The sequence below is a fragment of the Dermacentor albipictus genome, chromosome 2 (genome assembly GCF_038994185.2).
Source record: "Dermacentor albipictus isolate Rhodes 1998 colony chromosome 2, USDA_Dalb.pri_finalv2, whole genome shotgun sequence".
Taxonomy (NCBI): domain Eukaryota; kingdom Metazoa; phylum Arthropoda; class Arachnida; order Ixodida; family Ixodidae; genus Dermacentor; species Dermacentor albipictus.
The window spans coordinates 153,399,522-153,417,729 of NC_091822.1; the positions used below are offsets into that span (position 1 = coordinate 153,399,522).

General features: G+C 48.7%; 1 protein-coding gene across 1 annotated transcript; it reads left to right on the top strand.

Moving 5' to 3' along the window:
• The first annotated feature begins 206 nt into the window (after positions 1-206).
• LOC135900712 (monocarboxylate transporter 14-like) lies at positions 207-12,960 on the top strand. Its single transcript, XM_065430257.1, has 4 exons — positions 207-1,634; positions 5,305-5,448; positions 7,661-8,812; positions 11,285-12,960. The coding sequence occupies exons 1-4, from the start codon at positions 1,415-1,417 to the stop codon at positions 11,482-11,484; spliced, it is 1,716 nt and encodes a 571-aa protein (XP_065286329.1). The 5' UTR covers positions 207-1,414; the 3' UTR covers positions 11,485-12,960.
• Positions 12,961-18,208: the final 5,248 nt, after the last annotated feature.

The window sequence follows — 18,208 nt, forward strand, 5'->3', positions numbered from 1 at the left end:
TCGCAATCGCATTTACTTGCTCGCGTTGTTTCGGGATAGAAAAAAGAAAGAAAGAGCCCTGGAAAAAAACTGGTTACCCTCGCCTCTTCGAAGGCGAGCGTCAAACGTCATTGCGTAGTCCCCTCATCTACACTCCCTCCCTCCCACCCTCCCTCCCTCTCTCTCTCTCTCTCACGCGAACGAGTACCTACCGGTGAGAGAAAGGCGTGCGGGCTCCTGCTGCACACACGCGAGAAGACACTTTTAAACTGCCAGCTGGCTGCTGGGGGTGCGCTGGATGGGACGCATATCAAGTAAGGCGGTGGCAGTGGCTTCTCGCAGCGTTTGGAGCACCGACCGCGGTACGACTCACGCTGGCTTGGCTTCGCTTGCTTGGCTTTAGGAAACCGCCGCGAGTGGGTGTGTGCGCTCCGGAAATGCTGAGCGGCTGAACTTGATAAAGCGGCGATTTCGAGACGGAAGTGCCGGTAAATATTCCCGATATGGCCGCAGATTCGTGTTACATGATGGGCGTCTTCCGGATGGCGTGACGGAGCTGACTGCTTTACTTTGCTCTCTGTTTTCGTGCCTTATTTTCATTTTAACGGTGTGTGTACCGCGTTTGTGGAAGCCCCAGAAGTGTGCCTTGTTTAGGATGTGCGCGATCAATAGAGCATACGACCAAGTGTTCAGGAAGTCGATGACGTGTGACTAATACGGAAGAGAACACGGCACGTCGTAAGGAAGCGCCTCAAGGATATGATCCTGCGTGAAATAAGTTGTTAACGCCAAGGATCAGCTGGAGACTACCGCACGCAAGCTTTTGCAACTTTAGGTTTTTATACTACAAGATAATTTAGGGTTTTAGGAGAAGGCCACACGGTTGCTATTGGGTGGAAAGGGTTGACACACAACTCCAGAGAAAGCTTCGGCGCAAGCGATATTTTTACAGCTCCAGCCCGCTGACACGTGCACGTTACCTTATCTCGCTTTAAGCCCCGTTAAGACGCAAAAACAGTCGCAGTGCTCTTCGGTGCACTTGGCTTGAGTTGACCTCGTTAGGCACGTGCTACTTGTTACATAACTTTGATCGTTACATATCACTGCGTTCTGTGCGACAGGAAGAGGAAGTTACTCTTGAATGCTGCAAGAGGCAACCTTAAGGAAGCAGAATATACTTCCGCGAACCGACAGCGAAACTACGGAGACATTGACCCAGGCAGCGTCGTACATGCTTCCGAAGAATAGACGATGTGGGATCCTCGGCGTCCTTCTTGATTTCTGACCTACGTGCTTAGTCTAATAGCGTTTGCTTTTACGCGAGCCCGACCTTGTTCACTGCTTGAAAGATACACCGCGGTGTGAGCTGCCGTGCGTAGCCGGGTCGACGACTGGGTGCCAATCCGGAACATCCTCGTTCCAAGACGCTCTCAAGATGAGGCATCGCGAATCCTCCTGGAACAGACGGCATCACGGTCCCGACGGACCGTGGGCTTGGCTCGTGGCTTCGGCCGCAGCCTGGAATCTCTTCTGGCTCAGCCTCCTGCGTCGTTCGGGCGGCGTGATGTTCGTCGCCCTGGTGGCCGCCTTCGGCGAGAGCCGGGAGAGGACCAGCTGGGTCATCAGCCTCAACATGAGCCTCGCCATGCTCTTAGGTAAGCAACACGTGTCTCATAGCATGCCGTCCGCAGTTTTACAATATGTAGAGAACGTAGACGCACTGATGTCGCAGGCACTACGTTTACGGTATACAAAAGAGGTTTCATGGGCGCGTTCTAGTGAGTACGTTAACTTTCCGCGTAATCTTTACGGAAATGATATCTTTTCGTGCATATCGTATAGTTTTCTCATTATATCTGCTCAAATCATGCGGAAGATATACATAATTAGGTAAATGCATATTATTATTTTTTTTCTTACGTAGCTTTTCCTGTTTATCCACGGGCTTGTTCTTACTTATTACAATCTGCTAGCTCACTTAGTCACAAATTTTTCCTTCGACCTCTCGCATGTTAAATGTACCTTTTTAATGCCCCACGACGTTTCTGAGATTAACGTCATCTTAAATATATGTTAAGGCACGCCATCGCACTTAAGATGCGACCTTCTTTCCGGTGCTGCTGTCGTCTCTTTTCTGTGCGTATCCAAACCACCTCAGGGTTCTTTTTTGAGCCTTCGCTGAGATGCCCACGGCTTTCCACTCCCCCTCTTTTTTTTCCGCATTCACGACAAGCCAGGACGCTTAAATATAGATGTGGAGTGATATGCCATTGCCATTCCACATATTAATTCTTGCACGATTAAAGCTTTCCTGATTATAATCCTGTAAGGATCAGACATGCGATTACAGGAGACGCGAGGAGCATGCGGGGAAAGCTACATCAGGGAGGGGAGGGGGCGTGAGATAGTGAAGTGTCCCCGCAACCCTCCTCACCGTAAACTTTTTGGTAGTGTGCAAATTTATAAAATTTCAAGCGCTGAGCAAAGACGCACCAATGAGTGAATATGCGATGAACAAAAACGATGTGAAATTGCTACATGCGGTGCTTAAATGTGCCGGGAAGCGGCACTAAAAATTGGATTTTCCTTGCGAATCAGGCCAGAAGATTAGGCAAAGTGATCGCGATCAGGCAATTCGCGGGCACACTCGACTGACGTCAGTCGACTGACGCAAGACAGGCGTAACTGCAGATCACCGGAAGAGTCTTTGGTGCTGCGGCGGACATTAATTCATGGTTTGACGATGGGGACCGTAGGAAACCGGCGCCGACGCAACGTCCGGTCGTGCGCTGTACTCGCGATTTCCTTCGAAGGTGATCGATTGCTTATCTTTCTCTTTCCTTCTGTCGGAGTGACTGTTTTATTAGACGAATGGCATTTGCGAAAGCAGCTTGCTTTTTTATCGGCCCAAATCTCGTCACGGGAATACGCGTAATTGCCGGATATGTCGCACGTTACTTGAGTGTTTTTAACAAGGTCGATGCGTACAGGTCCACGGTGTATCGTAGGCACTCAAACGTGGCACGACCACAAGGATAGGTTGTATGGTAGGAGTCACACAGGAGCGAAGTAAATATCTGTGTATGGGTCACTCGATGCATACCTCATAAAAAGGAATTTGGGTAGCACAACGTGAAAAGTAGAAATGAAATATCCGTGCCCATGGCGACGGATGTGGAGCATCTGGTCAACAGAATACGTCACGTATCGTGTGAACTTAGGAGCAGGAAGCTGGCCAATGAGCCCTCTCATGCTACTTCGAGGCTACGAGGCTGCCAGGGGTCGATACCTTCGCTTCATGCAGAAAGGTGCGCAGAAACAAGACAAAATAGAACAACGCCCAGAAAAAGCGGGAGGTTGTATTTGAACAGTAAACGGAAAATTTCTCCGTTCCCTTCAATGGCGTTGCTTAATGAACTCCAGAGCCCCGAAATCTTAGTATCTTAGTGACCAGAGACCGATTTCCTCAAGGCCAGTTCGTTGCTGATCTATGCCATTGAGTGGCCGTTTTCGCTAAATAAATAAATAGCCTGCATTGTACGTACTATTCTCACTTCGCTAAATATATGTACAGCATCAGGATTGGCTCTCATTTGCTTTTGAGCACCAAATGGACATAATTTGTAACGATCCGCTAACGTTACCTTGCATCTTAGGCCCAATGCCCGGACCTTCAATACAACGGCGGGTCTTCGATATATGTTTTGCGATACCTTTTATGCAGAAATCATGGCTTTCTCGGAATGCCTTAAAAATTCATTTTATGACATGGAAAAGCCTGAATTCACCCATTCTCTCACCATTAAATATAGTTTTCAGGCTCACTCGCACATTTCATATTCATTTTTATTCTATTTTTTTTTCCAATCACCTCTGGAATCTTTTAACCCTCTTCCCCCTAATCCCTATACAGAGTAGCATGTGAGTGGTTACCCGCCGTGGTTGCTCAGTGGCTATGGTGTTGGGCTGCTGAGCACGAGGTCGCGGGATCGAATCCCGGCCACGGCGGCCGCATTTCGATGGGGGCGAAATGCGAAAACACCCGTGTGCTTAGATTTAGGTGCACGTTAAAGAACCCCAGGTGGTCAAAATTTCCGGAGTCCTCCACTACGGCGTGCCTCATAATCAGAAAGTGGTTTTGGCACGTAAAACCCCAAATATTATTATTATGTGAGTGGTTGTATACACGCCGGCTAAAATGTTTTCCAACGAGAACCCTTCCTCTCGCTGCTCTTACGAGAAATTCCATCGGTCGCTAAATATACGTCCAGCGTCAGGACTGGCTGTAACTTGCTCTTACGAACAATTCGAGCATAAGACTTTTTTTTCTTCTTTGCCGCTACAGTATCCAGAGCTTGAGCCGCCTGTCACAGCTACTTCGCATCGTTTGCAATAAGCGTCACTTCCACAAGGCGCGGCAACGGAGCTGGCAATAAGCGCGTGGCCTTCGGCCTTCACCTTCAGGCAGCATCGGTTGGGAAACGCTTATCGCGAAGTGCGACTCTCCCCCACACCTGTGCCTGAGAAAGGGCGTCGCATTTTAAGTGGTCAACTGGTCAAGTAAGTGCTCGCCGCTGCGGCAAGGAGAACGAGTTTTTTGTTTCCGAGCAGGCCGGGCTGGCAGCAGGAAACTGAGAAACGCTCCAACTGCGATTGCGATCGCTAGCGCCAAACTACGCACGGAGATATGCTGCGAAAAGCCATTTGCTTAATCTACTTCGCGTTACTAGCGACCGCCATTAATGCGCTATAGGGGGTGGAATTTCACGCGAAGTCGAACTGATCGAGGTTGACTGCCAAGGCCGAGACTTCTACGCATTGCCCGTGTGCGTCCCGTGTTTTCTGAAAGTGTAGCATTAATCCAAGGGTGTTCTTGTGATATTGTAGAAGCGCATTTTATTAATACAGCGAAACATAATTTTTCCTGAGTGTAGCTTTAAGCCTATCGCCGTACATAGCGGGGAAGAAACGTTTTCAAAAGACCGTTGATCTTGTCCAGATCAAGCTATATATATGATAGTAACACGATAAAACAACAGTTATCTGACAGATACCGCGCACCTGTAGCTTGCTGTAAGCATCATACGTTGTAACGGCCCTGCGTGATGAAAACACGTCAACTATAATTAGCAATATAACATGCCCAGCAACTCGTCTGTACGCTTACGAGTCGCCGACGCTTGTTGGTGACGAACGAGAACTCGCTTCTCGACAACTGTGGCTGGAAATGCGGCACCGAGTCGCCACCAGCGCTGATTTTGTGGACAATGCTTCCAGAGTTCCAATTTGCCATCGCCTGCCATTTCGCTACCTTCTCACGTGCAGGTCCTGTATGGGGCCTACTGACAAAATTCCTGTCTCTGAGGACACAGACCTTGTTGGGCTGTTTTATCGTTGGCGTGAGCAGCATCCTGTGCTACTTCGCACGTTCCTTGACAAGTGTGATCGTCCTGCAAGGCGTCTGCGGCGGTGGGTTGAATACTGTTGTGCTTCTTTTTTGTTCGCGTTCCTAACTGTGTTCCGCAATTTTCTTTTGATCTCTTTCGTCTTGAGCCATGACAACACGCTTTCTTCTTAAGGGTTATACAAATCGCAGAGCGCTTGCAGGGCAACGATCCAGAGGAAGAGGAGGAGGAGGAAATGTTGAGGCCACCTAGACATCCCCACGTGAATGAACGTAAAAGCAGTGCGACGTCTTCCCAATGAAGAATAGCATTACGAATCGTAATGGTATTACATTCACGTGGCCTTTTATCGTTTCTCGCATCGCGTGCCTCGACAATGTTCGCGTACTTAAGCGGGCGTCCAAAGGAGCCGGATGCCTTTACTGACTGAGAAGTCGAAGGTTCGTCCATCGGAGCGCATGCCAGAAATCGCCGCACAGGCTGGCAGCGGGCCAGTGCCGTCAGCGCCTTCGCGGAGGGTGGGGCAGTATGGGAGCGCTGGCACGATGGGCGGAAACGAAGCCAGCTGCGGAAGAAGATGACGACGAACGCGCGATCAGTGTCACGAACACGTATACCTTCGACTGCGAGACTTTTTGTACCATATCTCTGGCCATGCCACCGGACTTTCCGCTTCACGAGCCATATAATGTTTTCACATCAATAAAGTTTATTTTATGAGCAGACCTACATGGTCGTCCCCAGAGAAAAAGGATATTTATTGCAGAACTACCTCTCCCGTAACTTCTGTGTATGCCCGAGAGCAGTATGACGAAGCATGTTCTGTTCTCAGCGGTGCGTGTGTTCACGTTAGGATTTGCGCTAACTACGTTGCGCGAACTCATAATCATAATTACTTTATGCCGCCCTCGAGAGGGTAAACCCTTTGGAAGGGTAATAAGTTGTTTTCTGAGCTACTTTAGTTCACTTTTGAACTCAACATCCTCCGTCCGCTCACAACTATTGTCGCTTCTACCGAGGGTTGCGTTACTGTTTCTCCGTAGCAACTTACCGCCACACATACTACACATCTCGTACTTGAGACGTGCGCAGATTGCCTTTAGTTGTCGGCGTGACGCCACATATTTCTGGGCATATATCTCATAACATAGCAGGTGTTGTATGCGACGGTGTTCAACCACAAGGATTGCTGCCGATGCGGTCGCACAGGGGAAAATGGAATGGGTGCAATACTTAGTCGCCTTCTTGGTTGAACAGTGAAAAGAAATGCTGTAATAAACCTATAACGACAAGGTGAAAATTGTCCATTCTCTTGCATGCCCACACACACTCGTACGTTCATGCACTGCTCTCGACATAGAATTTCGTGCATGAAACTCTATGGCTCTCCAGTCGTTGAGTCGTCCAAGGCATAAGAGTCGTCCAAGGCATAATGAGTCGTTGACGCCGTCTACTCTAGCCGCTGTGTAGTTTCCGAACCTCGCATCCGCTCGTGTTTCGTTCGGCCCGGACGCCACACCTATGTTGATGGTCGCATATAAAGGCACGCGCACACACCCACACTACACGAAGAAAAAATGAAAACGCTGTATGAACAACCACAAAAGACTGACTCGCTTACAAGTTCTCCTGGACATTTCACGCTGCAGTCGACAACTTCACCCTTGATTGATGATTTGGGGTGCACAGCGCACATTATACTTTGTGAGCCGACACACTGATAGCATCCAACAAGTAATATGTACGTAAGGAGACACTCCTTTACGTAAAGCAAGTTGCGCGAATTGAATTACACTCTGGTGTAGAACAATAGCGCAAGAGATGTCACACGAAATAAGAAGGCACAGGTGGACGCACTTTGAACTCGTATTTGATGACGCTCAAGCATTTGTCAATGCAGGAAGACAACGAGTATAAATCATTCGAGCAAGTAGAGAAGCTCTGCAACAAGGACTTAATTGCTTCTACCCAGAAAAAGTTTACAGAAGGAAGCCTAAGGGAAGCTCTGTGCCTGCACACTAGGTGATTACCATTACGCAACCAGCAAGACAGAGGAAATAAAGAGGCAGAGCGTGTCATAAGGATATAAATATTCACGAGTTTAGGCAACGCTAGTTCTTTTATCGGTGAGCAAGAAAGAAAAGCTGACTGACACATTGATCATTATTACCACACATGCTATGTAAGTCTGCTACTTCAAGAATATGGTCTGGTACAAATGCGGGAACGCCTTTCTCTGCAGGCGTGTAAAGGTACTCGTGTTCTGTCTTTTACAGGAATAGGCCAGGGAATCGTGATGCCGACCAAGGATCTGCTCATAGGCTACCACTTCCGGAAGTACCGCGGTTCGGCCAACGGCATCTACTTCATCGGTGGCACGCTGGCGGCATTCCTCTACCCCATGGTCCTGCTGCTCCTCGTACAGGAGTACAACCTAGCCGGTGCATTGCTCATTACGGGAGGCCTCCAGCTCCATGCGCTCGCCGGATCCCTGTTCTACAGAAAGCCACCCTGGGCCCAAGCCCAGAACGAAACAGAGGCCAGGAGAAACAGCGCCGGACTGAAGGCCAGGGGAGACGGCAGGTACAGCACTGGACGTCAGGTCTCGAAATCGTCCAATAGCTCCAAGACAGAAGAAGAGCGTACTGTTGACAACGGCCACGTCTCACACTTCGTCGATGGAACGTTCTCGAGAGCGCTGGCGCCCTGCGAGAATGGTGACGCCACGGAGTGTAACGGTGCCGTCGGTGTTGCGGACGTTGTCCGAGAAGAAGGACAGCACGGCGACGGCGTCCTGCGGAACGGTGCCAAGTACGGAAGCCAGGAAACCAATCGTTCTTCTGCAACCGCGAGTGCAGCCGCTGCGTTGCTAAGCGACGAGGCCGGAGTAGCCGTAGAGGAGGGCGCAGCGACCGCTGTCGGCCGAACGGATAAAGACAGGCGAGCATCGTCAGCTAGCTCCCGCCACTTCGGCTTCCTCAAGTTCCCGGTCTTCTACATGATCTTCGTGACGTGCTCGTTCAGTGCCTTCTCGATGTTGCCGTTCACGATCCTCGTGGACTACGTCAAGGAGAGGGGGTTCAGCGCCCAGGACGGCGCCATTTTGTTGTCGGTGAGGGCCATCGGGGACGCCATCTCGCGTCCCATGTCGGGCGTGCTCTCCGACAGGGACCTGGTCGACCGGCGGACGCTCATGTGCGCCAGCAAGCTGACCGTGGCGTTCGTGTGCGCGCTGCTGCCGCTGGCGACGCAGTCGTACGCTGCGCTGCTCGTGCTGTGCGTGCTTCTCGGCTGGAGTACCGGCACCGCGGTGGTGCTCTTCGTGCCCATCATGGCCGACCGGGTCGGGGTGGCCAGCCTGGGGCTGTCCATGGGGTTCTGCAGGTTCGCCATGGGTGTGGGTCACCTGACATGTCCGATTATAATCGGTGAGCTATAATATGAAGAGATTACTCTAAGAGCAAACGGAGTGTTTAAGGAAGTTACTGCATGTGCCGTATTTAGCTCCTCTGTGACAGTTACCCTACTTGCCCAGTGGAGTACGCTAACACTGAGCACAAGCAATGTAAGCCACTGAGTGGTGCAAACTTAGTACGATCGGGGAGTACGGAAATTCTAGAAAAGATACGGAGTGCCGTTACCTCCCCCCAAAAGCAGTTGCCGGCAGTCCGTCGTTTTTAAATGCGAAGGATTTCTTGGCGAACATTTACCACTTTGACAGTATCCATCTAGCCGCCTACGTCTTGGTGCTCTCATGGTCGTTTCATTAACTTGGCATGTACCAAAATTGGCATAGTATGACGAGTGCTTGACGAACATAAATTATAGATCATGACATGAATGTCACGACATGCGTGTCACGCACGTAGGTCACGAAACAGCCGCCCATGTCTTGGTGCTGCCATGGGCGTTTCGTTAACTTGGTGGGCTTCCCGCGCACTGCTTTGCATAACATCAATTCCCACAGGGCATGCAATCTGCTGGCTTTTATTTCTTTTTTCCCCTTTTTTTCACTAATTCGGGCGTCTTCAGGAGTTGGTGGGCGGTTGCAACGACATGCGGTGTAGGAGCACCGAAAACGATTTGTGTGGTGGCTCCAAGACAAGAGCTTGTTTCTTGCGGCTACAAGAGAAGAGAATGTTGAATACGAAAATAAGGTCGTAATAGCAGAAGGATGCAAGGTGCGATCGAGCTGCGCTTTATTCGTTCGCTTATTTTCACACATCCTAGTTGTGTTCTTGTGTCCAGCTGAAATTTTTCCTTGTCTGGTCACCCTGTCTGGTAGGCCAGTCGAGAAACATCGCAATGTCTCAATTTTCTTATTTGCCCTGAATTGAGCGAAATGTAACACAGTGCGCACTCGGCGTGTAATGCACCTTCTAAAACATGTCATCTCGGTATTATTAATGCGAAAGCATTATATGTCCCATGAGGCAGAAAATTCGGCGTTATCCGCAACGGGTGGTACCGAAAATAAATGTGGCGTCACCAGCAGCTTCTTCTATGACGTCGTAGTGACACAGAACCTAGTAAATGGTATAAGAACGTAAATTTGTAGTAATTATGGGTAATTAATTTGAATTAAAGTCAAGTAAGACAAATTAAGAGTGAAGGAAAGTGAGGTAATGTTAGAAGTTAGAATAAGGTGAACTAAGGTGGAGTAAAGTGAATTAAGGTGAATTAAAGTTAATGAAAGTGGATTAAGGTTGATTAAAGTGGATTAAGGCTGGCACTAATTAGAGCTGGGTGGGTTAGTGTGGAATAAAGAGGATTAAGGTGATTTAACTTTGGTACAAATTAGAGGAAGGTGGATTAAGGTAGAGTTGTGAAGGACACGTGACAATGCATGACGTCACGTATCATGATCGTAACCAAATAATTAGAGATATCATGGTGCTTTCGTATTCAAATGATGTAAGAGTACTTAAGTGACTGACAATTTCTTGTAGCCATTCGCACACTTGTGCTTTAGAACTGAGAAACTTGAAGGACCATAACCTAGTTTGCTATCGGCTCTGTTAGCGAACCGAAGCCTTCAGATATTAATGCCTAAGAACTTCACTAGGCATCTCTTTCCTTACCTTTTTCCTTTACTTTCTCGTTCTCGAGGCACACAAAACAGAATTTTGTTCGTTGAGAAAAGTCTTTTTAATGAGGATGACTCGAGCATATCCGGTAGCTGTACCCTATTTACAGAATGCATGAATCGTGTATACAGTAGACAACTATACCATTTTTTTATTTGGTTAGTTTACTCAAAGGCATAGAGCAGGTGGTGTAATTATACGTACGTACGTACGTTCAGATGACTTTGTTACACAATATAGATAGATTTTATTGATAGGAAACACAGAGAGGTCGGCAGGAGCTAGTGCGCTCTAGTCTGCTACTCTGCACTGGTGAAGGGGGAAGGGCAGTGAAAGTACTCGTATGGACAATGACGATGATTAGAGAAGTGGTGAGTGTTTACGTACGTTGGACGGTGGTCCTACTTGAGCCGCTCATCCAGTTGTCCGCATTGAAGTTGCAGTGTCACGGCATGGACTGAGAATAGCACCCTCGGTAGGTGGTTGCATGCCAACGCTGGCTAGGGAATTATCCAGCCTCCTTCGCTCCAGCATATATGCGGGGCAATCGCATAGAATGTGTTCCAGCGTTTCAGGCTTCCGACAGTGTTCGTAGTCAGGCGTGTTAGACGGGCCGAAGAGGCGGGCGTAGCGGCGGGTGAAAGCAACACCCCAAGTCCTTTAAGCGTGTGTAGCGTAGACCATAAATCCACCGATGGTTAATCAATTGGTGGCGTGAATGCAGCCCAACTTTTCACAGGCCTGTAAAGAACTTCCTTGCGAGAATTCTGTCAGCGAAATTGATAAGTTGTGTCACGTTCGCTCCTCATCCAGGGCATTTCAAGGACGAGCTCGGCTCCTACGAGGGACTGTTCTACCTCAGCAGCATTGTCACCTTCTTGGTGGGCTCGCTGTGGCTGGTGGACGCCCTTCGCATGGTGGCCATCCGTAGAAGACGAAGGCGTGCCTCGGCTGCAGTACGCTGGGACGCAGTGCCGACAAGTGAACAGCAGGGTTCTGCAGTGCATTCGTGACATCTGTTACTCTGTACCTTTTATGCATAGTTTGTTCCAATGACTGAAACGTTTTTAACAATGCAAGTGGCAAGGCCGAGGTGCCCTCCGCAGCGCAATTGTACCGCCATCAATTACAGAAGGACGTCGACAAGTGTCGTCCAATATTCTGTAGTGTAGCGCAATGCAAGTTGCGCGGATTACAGTATTATGTTTTCTTCATTGAGTGAAACAAAGACAGCAAACAGAGAGGCGCTGGAACTCCCATGGTAACTCTCATACATGCGCCATATTCAGCCGGGCAGTCATGATTACAAATGATAAGAAGTGTTCCATGGTGTCTCCCTGTTACCTCTCGCTCTGTATCTTGATGGCGTGTTGCATGCAGTGACTGAAAGAGAAACATCCAGGCTTGGTGTCCTGCCCGACATAATAACCTCGCTGCATTTCGTTAAAGGCATTGTAGGCCCGCGCCCAGCATGTCTTGGATAGTTCTGGCACGATCGCTTTTGCAGCACGGCCCGCATTCGCGGTTGAGTACTGACGCTAAAGTTCGTCAACGTTGTCGGCAAGAACAGGCACCGGCCAATGGTCAAAGGCATCACATCATTGTCTAAATTGAATAATGACAGAATAATGGAATATTAGGAAAGAATCCATTTGTTGATTCGGCTCTTTAGCCCATATTCACAACAGAACACTTACGCTGCGACTAAGTAAAAATACGAGAAGGCAGCCGGCCCAAGAACAAAGATGACTTGCGAACGAAAAACTTTATGAATTAGGCCGCTATTGATAGAATTTCCCAGTATATCAATAGATCTCCAATTAACCATGTCCTGGGTAACTGGAGATCGCAGGGAGAGGCCTTCGTCCTGCAGTGGACATAATATAGGCTGGTGATGATGATGATGATGATGATGATGATGATGATAGAATTTCAGTGCCTGAAATAAATATTCAGACAGAGGGTCCTGCTAAAGTGAGGCGCTATGTGCCAAGTAAACATACACTTTCTAAAGGGTCCTGCAGTCAACTGATCGGGAGTTTCCTGCAGCGTCTTCGTGTCGTACCTAGCAGCGAACCACCGTTCTCCCGCAAACGGTGCAAGTTGTGTGGCCTGCCTAGCTGGCAATGTGCCAGCTGGTGCGCTGTTCTATAACTGAATTTCAACAAGGGGGCCAAGATTCAAAGATCTTCATCGATTCGAGGAGGCATCGCTTTTTAGTAAGGCTCCTCGGCGATTCCTACGAATGCCTTAGAAACACCCACCGCTTTCAGTGCACGAACGCTCGAACTACTACTCGCCAAACTACGTGTCCGCGTTTCCCCCTTCAAAATTTACCTACACAGATTAGGTTCCTTCATGTGCGTTTTCTATAATCAGGGCTATGAATTTTTCAGAGCAAAGATTCGTTTGCTTTGTGCCGGTGTTTGGCGTTCACCATTTTTTCCTCGCCGAACACGGTTGTAGATATATAAAGACCACTTTGTCCACTGGGTATTTTCCCGAACAGACAACTTCGGCACCGTAGTTGCGCCACTAGGTAAGCGCTCATTCGTGACGAATTCACCAGAACGTATGTGCCACTGTGGCACAAGAAAGACGACGTTCTAAGTCTATTTAGACACGTGTCGTGCTTCTCTGTCCATGCACTTCTCATCAACATTATTTCTACGACAGGCATCACACGACACCTTTGCCCCTGTGACGCAGATAGCTAACTGCCACATGCGACTGTGCCGACGGTGCTGTGCTGTATCATCCGCTAGAGCTGCTACCTCGCTAACTCAAACAGTCTTTGCGTCACTTAGAGAGTCTAACATTGCGCTGTATCTGCGTGTTTTGTTCTTCTCATGCTGCCCCTTTACCATTTCGAGAAAAAGAATCTTTCCCATTTTTTTCTTAGGAAGTTCAACCTCGAAATGACAATGCTCGCTCTCCTTTCACTTGAACCTTCGCCTCTCGGGTATAGCCGCAGGGACGTCCGAGTCTCCGTCCAGCATCTCGCTTTTTATTCTGCGTGATTACTCCGTTTAATATTTTTGTTTTATTATTATTACTTTGCTTTTTCTCTGGGCGGCCCCGCTCGAGATCCGGTATAACGGGATACCCGGCAGGGACAACGCCCCCCTGATAACATCGAAGAATAGACGCCACGCAAGTACAAGGGCAATCTAGAACACTACAAGGAAGAACGGAAATGCTACCTACGACCGCGCAGAAGACCACCGAGGGAACAAGCAGTAATATGCAAAAGACTAGAGACAGGAACATACCTGCACGGAACTCTATTAAACGTAATGTACACTGGGAAATATGAAAATATGAAAGAGACCGCAAACACTGTGCATGCAGACGCACCCAACAATCTCTACCACATGGTATGGAGATACACACCCAACCCAAACGCACCACAAGTACAGTAACCACCGGAAGATCAACGGGAGGCACTGCTGGTGTTCCAGGAGACCCTGACAAAGAGCCATGGTTGGAATCAGGAGGCCAACCTCTTAGGGAGACACGAGCCTGGTTGTCATAACTTCTTTTCCATCCATCTGCGTACTTTTAAATTCATTCTAACTGATTCTATTTCGTGCATCTGTAACATTCGATTTATCTATTATTGCCAATTTCCAAGAGAAATGCCATTTTTTAGAGTCGTTTGCATCATTAATCCTAGTCGTGAGGTGAGGGAACAAACAAACAAACAAGCAACAGTGGTGTCAGAGGAAGTGAGCAGGTGAAAAATAAAAAAAAAGAATAAATGAATAATTTCTACCAAGAAAGGGTGACTCCGTAGCCGGCGCTGTAGTGTGCGAACATGGAAAAGGGTATAGAGGTGAACGAGAATAGTAGAGCGCAACGCATGCTGAGCTGATGATAGGGTGGAGACACGAACATGGACGGAGCTGGCACTTGTAAGATTACAAGAAAAAGAAGGACAAAGTTCGTAGTAGTAGCAGTAGTACCAGTTATTAGTAGTAGCAGTAATGGTAGTAGTAGTAGTAGTAGTAGTAGTAGTAGTAGTAGTAGTAGTAGTAGTAGTAGTAGTAGTAGTAGTAGTAGTAGTAGTAGTAGTAGTAGTAGTCGAAGTAGTAGCGGGAGGGGTTGTAGTCGTAGCAGTAGTAATAGTATAGCAAGTAGTAGTAGTAGCCATAAAGATGGAACTTGTTCTTAAAGAATGGTACGTATCATTGCCTTCCAACAGAACTGACAGGTTCCGATATCGTGGATGTTGTAGCTGCCCACAGCAGCGCACACCAATGCAAGCGGGGAAAACGGCGTCAAGCGATTCCCAAAATACAATGCGTCACATGAATAGAGCGGAAGGGGCCGGTATACATAGCTTCTTTTACGATAGCACACGCCCACGCAGCTGCTTTTCGTAGAAATATCAAATTCTTGATCGCTAAATTGAAAGTAGAAAAAAAATTTTCATGCAGCTCGAACCGACTGCGGCGTCTCTTCAGTTTGTAGAAAAAACGTCCATCACAGTCAAGCAACGAACTCAGCGCCTAGGCCCACTTTATTACCAAGCAGAGTAATTTTAATACAAGTCCAAAGACAGCGTTGTCGACGTAGCTGTCTTCTCATGTAGCATTTCCGGCTTTCACGAACCGCGCTAATGATAGCTGACTCCTATCGACGCCTGGAAGTGTCGAAGTAGACGCACACTCCGGCCTTGGTCCAAATGCTGGTCGGTCGGCCAGTGTGGCAGAACATGCCGGTGCCACACTCTTTGTCATTCGTCAGGCATGTCTCACCCGGGCCCTGCAGGAGCACAATCGTTCGGCACTCTTTTGGTAACATTAGAGTTGCATCTATTGTGGTGGAAGCATATAGCAGCACATCCACAACGCGTTACTGCGACAACTGTGATTATTAGAGACAGAGCACTAAAGACCAATTTATGTTTTACTGGCACACATTCAAAGCAGCGCTGGTTCCCAAAATTTCCACAAACATCATCTATACCATTATATGTTTAGATACGTGTTAAATAATTGCGGAACGTCTCTTAATCCGATTAGCATTGTTGAAATACTTCATACACTTTCCGGGATGTTTGTTTCCATGTCTTTAACCGCTTTTCCACCAACTTGGTTCACTGGGTAGATCATGGTCTAATGGGCAGAGAAGTGAGCCACTGTGTCAATGGAGCCGTGTTCAAAGCCAACCGTTGGACCAACTTGGGTCACTGAGTATGTGACACTGGGTATAATGAACGTCTTTCATGCCAACTTGGGTGACTGAGTATGTCCCGCTCTGCTATCACAAAACACTACAAAACGCGTTGCCGCAGAACCCACCTCACGATGACTGTCGACGGTAATGCGTTATCAACATAATCAATATGGAGACACAGTGTATTAGCACCGTCGAAACGAGTTTTGCATGAGGCGTTTACTGCAGCGAGACTCCTCATTCGCACTCCTCTGAGAACGCTTGGCGCCATCTACCACCACCGCGTCGAAGCATGCGCATGGCCATCGAAATGCATGGCGCGCCGGTGCATGGCAACGCTGAGAAACGCGTCGTGCGGAAAGCGGGCCCCTCTCTAGCGCTTCTTTCTGGCCGCGCTGCGCCATCTAGTAGCGTTGCCGAGGAGCTCGCGCGTGGCCTTCGAGACTAGCGGCGCGGCGCACAGGTGCGTGCGATCGCTGCGAATTATTCCATCGCTTACCGCGCACCCAGGGGCACATTCTCAGTCACACCTGTGAAGTTGGCAAGACGTTCCTTGAAGAGTGGCACACACCCAGGGCATTCATGGCGCGGATCTCTGGGGCATTGGCGCGAAAGCCTTTCATTGAAAAGCGACGCATACCCAGTGAATTCGCGACGCAGCCTGCGAAAGCATGGACTTGCTGACCCTGAGGAACCCATGCGCCGTGGGCTCGATTCAGCGCAGTATCGGAGAATTCCAAAAGGTATTTTTTGTCATTGTAGAGCGGCACATTCTCAGTTGCACGTGCCTAGTTACCCAACATCTTGAAGGGGCAGCGCAATATGACGAAGACAGAAGGCAGGAACACACGGGTCCTGTGTGTTCCTGCCTTCTTTACAAAGACGGCGCCGAATACTACAACACACGAAGAAGGGGAACACGAGACAGCACGTAGGCGCACTAACAACTGTTATTAATATAACTGTTATTAATAACTGTTATTAAGTTGTTAGTGCGCCTACGTGCTGTCTCGTGTTCCCCTTCTTCGTGTGTTGTAGTATTCGGCGCCGTCTTTGTAATCATGCTTAACCAACTAGCCCACCAACACATACTCAGTTCCTGCCTTTTGTCTTCGTCATATTGCGCTCCCTCTTCAAGATGTTCAACCAGTACCAACTCGCCCAAATGTCGATCCTTCTAGTTAACCAAGTTGGCGTCAAAGCCGTTCATTCAAGAGTGGCACGCACTTACAGGAACATACCCAGTGACCTAAGTTGGCATCAAAGAGGGCCATTGAAGATCAGAAAAGATGGAGTGGCACATAGCCTGTGCTTCAAGTCTGCGTCAAAAAGTTTCTTCAAACAGCGGTAGCTAGCCGGTCCCACATCTTACAGTGACCCATGACCCATCGCACATCTTACAGTGGCCCATTTGCAGATACTCAGTGACCAAAGTTGGTCCGATGGTTGGTTCGAAGCCTGTTACCTGAGCACAGCAGCCCGGTGCGCTATACCCATTCGGCCGCCGACTACCCAGGGACCCAGGTAGGTGGGGAAACGGTTAGATACAAACATACAAACAAACAGATATCTAGCTAGATAGACAGACAGCCTCCGGAAAGTACATGAAGCGCCCTAGCAATGCTAACGTATTAAAAACAAGTGTTACGAGAGTGACGTAGCTCACGACACTTCGCAAGGTCTGTCAACCAGTCCACTCGTGCTCAAAAAGCGCAGTAACGCCTGCAACGCCTTCTGTGATGAGGACGACCCAAACCACGTGCCCAATAATTACAGCTTCCAACAAAGGGAGATATTGTCGATTCTGTCTAATGTAGTTGAGAGTGCCTTTCATGTAGATGCACTGATGGGAGGACATTCACAAAGTTAAAGACGCGCAACGGTTTCCTCGCAGCCGCTGTTATCAAATGCATATAGTTATTGACCATTTCGATGTGAAATGAACAGGCGTTTGCGATGACCACGCCAAGCAACAAGCGGCAGAAAAGCGTTTCTTCAGCTCGCGATCTCCCGCGTTATCTCGCGGAAGCTGTACAATGCATACTACCATAGGATACTACGAGTAGCTACCGAGACATCACTCGCCTGACGACTGCCCCATTTGCCATTGCACAAGTGTAATGCACTGTCGAGCGCATTCGCAACGAACTCCTCTGCAACGAAATGACCTACATAACGAAGGAATAATTCTGTCCCGATTCTGTTCTGAGTTGTGCGGTGCGCGTCATTTACAGCGAAGAGACGTGCATAACGAATGATTTCGGAGGCCTGAAGCACTTCGTTTTCAAGGTGTTCGACAGTGCTCGTTTAGCTTGATTGAGCATTCATCCTCTAAGATGTTAGTGCAGTCACCGGTGGCAGACACCTCTTGGCTCTCGGGGCCGCACTCACCCTCGCGCAGACGAAGCAGCAGCCGTTTTTTCCCAGGCCATACTTGCAGCTAGACGCGCTGACCAGTGCGCAGACCACCTGGTCGCACATCTTGGCGTCTCCGCGGCACCTGTGTATACCGTGAAGCATTCAGTCACGATGTGACCAACAATGTGGGGACACGGG

Bases quoted from the DNA above. Each gene is read 5' to 3' on its own strand.
- LOC135900712 (XM_065430257.1), top strand. From the start codon at position 1,415: ATGAGGCATCGCGAATCCTCCTGGAACAGACGGCATCACGGTCCCGAC. The intron at 1,635-5,304 runs GTAAGCAACACG...TCTCACGTGCAG, and splicing joins GAGCCTCGCCATGCTCTTAG to GTCCTGTATGGGGCCTACTG. The intron at 5,449-7,660 runs GTGGGTTGAATA...TGTCTTTTACAG, and splicing joins CCTGCAAGGCGTCTGCGGCG to GAATAGGCCAGGGAATCGTG.